The sequence below is a fragment of the Lasioglossum baleicum genome, unplaced genomic scaffold (assembly GCF_051020765.1).
Source record: "Lasioglossum baleicum unplaced genomic scaffold, iyLasBale1 scaffold1987, whole genome shotgun sequence".
Taxonomy (NCBI): domain Eukaryota; kingdom Metazoa; phylum Arthropoda; class Insecta; order Hymenoptera; family Halictidae; genus Lasioglossum; species Lasioglossum baleicum.
Genome location: NW_027471046.1, coordinates 20,243 through 28,619, shown reverse-complemented (window position 1 = coordinate 28,619; position 8,377 = coordinate 20,243). Strand labels below are relative to the sequence as shown.

At 42.0% G+C, this 8,377-nt stretch overlaps 1 protein-coding gene across 1 annotated transcript; it reads right to left on the bottom strand.

Moving 5' to 3' along the window:
• Positions 1-6,564: 6,564 nt before the first annotated feature.
• LOC143221152 (uncharacterized) lies at positions 6,565-7,338 on the bottom strand (the record flags this gene model as incomplete). Its single annotated transcript, XM_076446663.1, has 2 exons — positions 7,069-7,338; positions 6,565-6,931 (listed from the first exon to the last, which is right to left on the bottom strand). Coding segments are annotated over exons 1-2 (637 nt in total), but the record flags the coding sequence as incomplete, so codon positions are not given.
• Between the last annotated feature and the right edge of the window lie 1,039 nt (positions 7,339-8,377).

Below are 8,377 nucleotides of genomic sequence, written 5' to 3'. Positions count from 1 at the left end.
AAGTCAATAGCTCCACCTATCCTATGATTCCGAGAGATAAACAAGGTAATCTGAGGGTAAATCCGCTGAGAGTATTGACACAATAGGTACCTTAGTTAGCGGAGTGTGTATTAAAATAGAGCGTCACACCTTGTGAGAACGTTACCAATTGCTATAAAGTCAAACGTTTTACCGAATGCATTACCGTCCGAAAAGCTATCCCGCTGTATCGAGAGTATAGCTACGTGTTTAGGGAAACACATTAGTAAACATTTTAGTGACCTGGACCTTAGTTTCATTATTAATAAGAAGATCGGGGGTCAATCCGTTCGAGAACGATACCACCATCTGTGAGAGTCGAACGGCTAAGGCAACAGCTTCACCTATCCTATGGTTCGGCGAGCAAAACCCATTCGGTTCCCCATTCCGGAAGAATATCCGCTGAAGGGTTTTGGCAATATACACCTTAATTCGCGGTTTGAATATTACAGTGGAGCGTCAAGCCGAATGTGAGCGTATCCAATTTGTATAAAATCAAACGTTTTACCGAAGGCGTTACCTTCCGCGAAACTCACCGGCTTCATCGAGAGTATAAGTTCGTGTTGACAGAAATAAATTGGTATTCGTTTCAGTGATGGGCACCTTAATTTCATGTATGAATTAGAAAATCGACTGTCTAACTAGTCGATAACGTTGCAACCTTCTGTGAGATACGAACGGCTAAGTCAATAGCTATACCTATCTTCTGATTCCGAGTGTCTAAGCATGTATTCCAGGAAAAAGTCCGCAGAAGAGTTTTGGCAATACACACCTTAGTTCGCGGTTTGAATAACACAGTAGAGCCTCACACCGCTTGAGAACGTTACCAATTTGTATAGAGTCTAACATTTCGTCGATGGCCGTACCTTCCGAGAAGATATCCGGCTGCATCGAGAGTATAACTTCGTGTTCAGAGAAAGAAGTTAGTATTCATTTCAGTGACGGGCAATTGAACTTCATAGATGAATTGGAAGACCTAGCATCAAACAGCTCGAGGACGTTGTTACCATGCGTAAGAGACGAACAGCTCAGCGCATGTCTTCAGCTAACCTGGGATACCGAGAGCCATCTAGGTATCCCGGGAGTAAATTCGCGGAAGAGTGTTGGCAATAGACTCCATTTAATCTCAGATTGAATATTAAAGAAGAGCGACAAGCCGATTGGGAGCGTTGCAAATTCATATAAAGTGAAACGTTTTACCGAAGGCCGTACCTTCCACGAACCTCAACTGCTTCATCGAGAGTATAACTTCGTGTTCAGAGGATCTAATTAGTAACCATTTTAGAGACAGGGACCATAATTTCATTATGAATAGGAGGATCGAGCGTCAAGCTGTTCGAGAAAGCTATCACCTTCTTTGAGATTCGAACGGCTAGGTAAATAGCTTTCCATATTCTGTGATTGCGAAAGTCAAACCAGATAATCCGGGAGTAAATTATCTACAGCATTGGCAGTATACACCTTAATTCTCGGATTGGATATTAAGGAAGAGCGCCATTCCGTTTGAGAGCGTTACCAAGTTCTATAAAGTCAACCGTTTTATCGAAGGCGTTACCATACGCGAACCTCACCTGCTTCATCGAGAGTATAACGTCCTGTCCAGAGAATGAAATTAACATTCATTACAGTGACGTGCACTTCAATTCGTGACTAGAATTAGAAGATCGTGCGTCAAACCACACAAGAACTTTGCCACCTTCTGTGAGAGACGAAGGTTTAAGACAATAGCTTCATCCCTCTTGTGATTTCGGGATTCAATTCAAATATTTCGGGAGTAAATCAGCTGAACAGTATTCGCGATTGGAGAGGCAATGTACAGAGTCAAACCGTCGTAGGAGGTTACCTACTTGTAGAGAGTCAAACTTTACACAGAGGGCCTTCCATTTCGCGAACAGAACCCGCTGTATCGAGATTATAACAACGTAATCAGAGAGACAAAGTAGTACATATTTTAGTGACGGGCACCTTAATTGCATGCATGAATAAGAAGATCGAGCGTTAAACCAATCGTGCACGTTACCACCCTCTTTCCCACATTCGAACCGATAAATCAACATTTTCACCTCTCCAGTGATTCGGAGAGTCAAAACTGTTATTGCTGGAGTAAATGCGCTGAACAATATGGGCAATAGACACCATAATTCACGGTTTGAATAGTAAAGTAGAGCGTCCAACTCCCTGATATCATTGCCAATTGGCATAAAATAAAACGTCTTGCCGAAAGAATTACCGCCCGAGGAGCTAACGCCCCGTATAGAGAATATAACTTCGTGTTTAGAGAAAGACATTAGTAGACATTTTAGAAACGGCACCTTAAATTCATGTATGAATTAGAATATCGATGATCAAACAGTTCGAGCGAAAGTTAGCATCCTCGTTCATGCTCTTACGCCTAGGTCGAGAGCTTCAGCTATCCTGTGATACTGAGAATCATATCAGGTAATACGGGAATAAATTCCCCGAAGGGTATCGGCAAGCGACAACTTAATTCACGGTATGAATATTATTGTAGGTAGTAAAACCGTCGGGGAACATTACCAATTCCAATGAAATCATTCCTGTTACCAATACATTACCTTTCGAGAACCTAACCGCTGAAACGAGTGTCCTGCACAGTGTGCACGGAAACAAATTAGTAGACATTTTAGCGGATGGACACCACGTATTTGTGTACAAGTGGCAGCATCGAGAGTCAAAGCGTTCGAGAACGTTACCACCTTCTTTGAGATTTGCATGGCTAAGCTATTAGCTTCACATATCCGCGATTCCGAAAGTCAAACCTGATATTCCGGGAATGAATCCGACGTAGGGTGTTAGCAATAGACACATGCGTTCACCGTTTGAATATTAAAGTAGTGCGTCAAACCGTGCGAGCGCGTTACCAACAGGTATAATGTCAAACATTTAAACGAAGGCGTTACGTTCCAAAAACCTAACGCGCCTTCGCATGTGTCTCGCTTAGTGTACGCGGAAACAAATTAGAAGACACATTAGCAGCGTACACCTTATTTCCATATATGAATAGCAACATCGAGAGGCAGACCTTTCGAGAGCGGTTACACCCTTCTTGAGAGACGCACAGTTACGTCAGTTGCATCACCTATCCTGTGATTCCAACGGTCTAACCAGGTTTTCCTGTAGCAAATTCTCTGTACACTATTGGTAATAGTCACCTGAATTCACGGTTTCAATATTAAAGTAGAGCGTGAAGCAGCTTAAGAACGTTTCCAGTTGGTATAAAGTCAAACGTTGTACTGAAGACCTTGCCATCCGAGAGACCAACCCGCTGCATCGAGAGTATAACTTTGCGTACAGAGAAATAACCTACATGACGATAATAAAATAACTCATACATAAGAAATTAATTTTAATATCTTTTAGCCTATTAAATTATTTTTTAGTTTGTATTTACTCTATTCGAATTACTGCATGTCTTAATATACAGTAAAATATGAACTTTTATTTAACGAATATAGAATATGCCAATATTAATATCATTAGGAAAGAAAAAAATATATGTCATTTTAATTATTTTATGAAAACTAGAACCACAAAAGAGAAAAATTAATTGAAAGACTTTCTAATTTGTAATAAATATCGCATTAATATATGATTAAAAGTTACACTCGGTAAAATCCATACTTGTTCAAAGAAGGTGTTTATTAATTATGTGAATAATTTGTATTAAAATAATATATTTTAATGTCTAAAAGTGCGAAGCTATTAGCAATGTTTCTTTCCAGGAAATTGTAAATAATATGAATATTAAACGGTGTTTTCCTGCTTTTTATAATATATGGAATGTTTAAATTTTTGTTCTGAAAGGTAAAAATTTAAATTTTCAAAGAATGCAGCAAACTTCGTGAAAAATTTTTTCTACATATATGTAGCTTTCAATTTCTTTAAGATTATGAAGTACCAAGTAAGTAAATAGTTTTCAGTAAATCAGTCGCCCATTTTATGTTTACTATTTTACTTTCTTAAAACTGAATTTTCGAAATTCACAATTGAAATTGTTCATTTTAAGTATTTTGAAGTTCAGTATCAAATAAACGTGAATATAAGCACAATGTATTTTTATTAGAATCTTGAATTTAATTATGAGTCAGAATGTATATTAGATTCATTTTTTAAAATGCATATTGTAAATTGTTTAATAATTTATCTTATATATAACAAATTATTTTTATAAAATAGTATAATTTTAGTTAGAAAAACCATGTTGCAAAATTATGTTTATTGCAAGAAACGAATATATTATAAAATTGCTATCACCATAAAATATAATTAAGCGAAAACTATACTAAAGAGTTTTACTTCTTGTTTAAGTATATGTATGTCTGGTGTTATTTCAACACGATATCCTATTAATTCCTTTCTAAGAAGTTCCACGAAAACCTTCGGACAAAATGAAGGGTAAATAAAATTTTTAAATTGCAATGCAACGATAATTATACAAGTTTTAAATACATATCACTCGACTTATTTGCATGTCTTTCAAATTCAATATAGAATTTTTTTTTTAAATCAGTAAATATAAATAAAAGTACATTTTCAATTTTTCTCAAAACATATGAAATATTTTCGGCACTATTGGATGTAAATAACACTTCTTGTTTATTACTCTCCAAGATAATAATTAAAACGTCAAAAATCAAATTTGATTGTCTCACTTATTATATTAGAACCTTACTTGTTTCTTTTTTTTTACAGATTAGTTCCATTGAAGGGGCTTAATGAATCATTCAACTAATCAAAGTAATTATTGATTCATGTAAAAACATGAAACGTTACTCGTCCTTATGAATTTAAAAAATATAAACAAAATTAACTCAGATTCCTTATATGCGGAATATTTAGGCATGCGAACTATTCAACAGAGAAAACTCAAATATATATAGCACAAACATCAATAAATGGTTTAAGGAGAATGGGGTAAAGCGAATTTAAAAAGGTTAGGAAGGTGAGAAGCTTCAGGCAATGGCAGATCTAAGCATGATTAACATGCATGATGAAGTGTCTAATCATGTGGGTATAGCATACCCAAGATTCAAACGGTCAACGTTTAAAATGCGATCCAAGTGGCTATTTTCTTAAACCAATGGTTTTTACTCCATTTGGTTGTCGTTCTTGCCATGTACTTACGATCCTATTCCATTATGAACATTTTTACCGATTCTTGAAGTTTCGAATTTAGGGTTGTTTCCTTAGGGTAAAATAATATTCCAAATTCTATGTCGTTGAATTGGAAATAATTAAACTATTTCAAGTAATTTGATAGGAAGATTGTTGCCAAATTTATATGCAAATGTTTATAAAATTAGATACTTACATTTAAATGAGTAAAGGATTAAAAAGATGAAAATTTTAATTTTTTTATTTTGGCATATAAAGACCAACAGAGGAGTTTATTTGGTTGGTTTAATGAGGACCATACGTTAAAAATTGTTTTCATCTTTGTCTATGATGATATTAGTTTTAGAACTATTTATTACCATTCTTCAGCTTTGATGGGGTCTTTGTATATTAGATATTACTTCTCATTCAACACTATTTGAATTAAGTGCTGAGTAATATTTAAATTACCAAATGAATGGAAGAAACTTACTCAAATAAAATTTAAAAAATCATCATATAAAAAAACACAGATTTTATCATCTACAAATAATATATTTTTAAAAGGAGTATTAAAAATTTTTGAAATGTTAACGACTATAATTAATATTTTTTACTCACACTGTAACTAATAAATTTGAAACACAGGGGATGGTTTTAGCAATATAATTTTTCTTGCCTCTTAATCAAAATGGTGACGATTTGGTTTTATATTAATGATATACAAAATTTTTTATGTGTCCCATGAAATGGTTAGGAAGATTTTGCTCTTGATGACTTTTTATTCAAAAAAACATTAAGAAAAGAGCTATTGAAAGAAAAAAAGATGCGCATCTTCGTGTATAAAGAATCTATATTGGTAAAAAACTTATGATAGCTATAAAATATGAAAAGTTAAAAAATTCTTAGGCAAGACTTATAACAGTGATGGGTTAGCTGCCATTGTTGGGTTGCGTTTCGTCTTGCAAGGTAGATTATGACTTAAATATTTGAACATGTCTAAAACACCTCGCTAAACTTATTACTTTTCTTTCCTTTTTTTTTTTTTTTAACCCGTGGGAATCATCAAAAGATGTCCCGGCCCCCTGAGGGAGGGGCCAGGGGTCTGTCGGATTCTTACTGACTAAACCCCCGCGGTGGTCCGCCGTCTCCGCTAAGAGGAGCGCCGGGAAATCAAGCGTCAGGCACCCAAGCCGTCCGACGCTCCCCCACGGCTCGCCTTGCTGGGATCTTCTTCGCGCGTCGCACTTCTTCCTCTTGGCTCTTCGGCAGTGCCGCGCAGACCACCGTGCGACATCGACACCTCCTTGGACCGCGATCCCCGGGAGGTCGGTCCCTCAACAGACCACCCCGTCATCCCCCCTGGCCAGAGAGACAGCCTCGACCGTCAGGGGCTCGTCCACGGACGTTATCCGACCACGTAGGACTAACGTCCGGCGCGTGATCCGGCGAGCGCGACGCAGGCTCGCCGGAAACACCTTCCGGAGCGAGAGCGGGCCTGGGCTCCTTCTTCTCGGTCACGCTCCGCTGCCTCCTTCTGCAGCATCACCTGCTCGAAGAAGGAGGCCACAGCTTGCCGATTCCTCTCAGTCTCCACCATGTTAGGCACGATGGCGAAGAGTGAGAGGTCCCACCCTACAACACTCTGCTGTGCCCGTCCTTCAACCTTCCAGGCCAGAGACTCCTCCAGAGTGCGCTGCGCGGAGTCCACTTCCGCGTTGCAGAACGAACACCCTGGCGTTACCTCACGCCCGGTCGAGTTGAGGTACTCTTCGAAACTCCCGTGTCCGGAGAGCACCTGCGTGTGGCGGAATGTCCGCCTGATCCGCTCTTCATCCAGGCGTCTAGGACCGGGATGATGGCTCCGACGGCCCTGTGGCGGAGGCACACCCGGACGGCGGCCGCCTCGTGTGAGAGGGTGCGATAACCCCTCACCACCCTGATGGCCAGTCTGCGGCAGACGCTAGCGAGTCTGGCACAGCTCTTGTCGCTGGCCATCAGGTCCGCCGCCCATACCGGAGCACCATACAAGGCCATTCGATGGATGGCTACAGCGTACAGGCGGCGCACTCTCTCGTCCGGCCCTCCGATGTTCGGGATGAGCAAGCACAGCGCCACACCCGTTCGTTCCAGGCGAGGGGCGAGCGGCTCGAAGTGGTCCTCGAAGGTCCATCGGCCGTCCAGCACGAGGCTGAGATACTTCATCGTATCCCGGATCTGGATTGCCTTTCCACCCACGTAGACCGTTCCTGTTCGTACGTTGACCGACGGCGCTTCCCGCTTCGTGCCACTGTGGAACCAGATCGCCTGGGTCTCCTCCGACGCGACGCGAAGCCCCAAGCGTTATATGGCCTTAACCACAAAGGCCACTCCCAGTTCGGTGAGCCAGGTCGTCCTCCCGTACTCGCGACCGCTCGCCGTGACGAAAGTGTTATCCACGTAGCAAGTGACACTCACGCCGCCGGGGAGCGAGCCATGAATCACTGTATCAAACGCTAAGTTCCAAAGGATCGGACAAAGTACCGACCCCTGTTGGGCCCCGCAGCGCATCTCTCTACGTTCATTACCGTGATATTGTAAACGTCTGATGGACAGGTAGTTACGGACCACCGCCGCCATGTACTGGGGCACCTCGTTTCGCCCCAACGCCACCCCGACGGCAGTCCAGGGCAGGGAATTAAACGCGTTGACGATGTTCAAACTGACGGCCAGCATCACCCCGCCCTTTTGGAAGACCGTCTCCGACAGGTTCCTGATGCGCTGGACTGCGTCAATTGTCGACCGCCGCTGCCGGAAGCCGAACTGTCGGTCATCCAGATCCGGACCAGCTCCTTAGAGGTGGTCCCACAGCCACCTGGCTACCGCCCTCTCGAAGAGCTTCCCACCCTCGTCCAACAGGCAGATCGGCCTGCTCGCCGCCGGAGACTGTTTGGACTTGCCCACCTTCGGCAGCAGCACCGCCTTGGCCCTCTTCCAGCACTCCGGAAACTTGCCCTCCCGGAGGCACTGTGTGAAGAGGGTCCTGATCCTGATTCGACGACACTCGACGCGAGTACCCAGGCTCGTCCAGGGAACCCGTCCGGTCCCGGCGCCATGGATCTCGCTCCCATTTTCCGAATGGATCGGCTCAGCTCCTCGGAGGTTACCCCGAGGTCGTCTGTCCATCAGACATCGGATCACGTCATCGGGGACTCCTCCGCCGTCCTCTCCACCCCAGGTGACGCCGGGAAGACGGCGTTGAAGA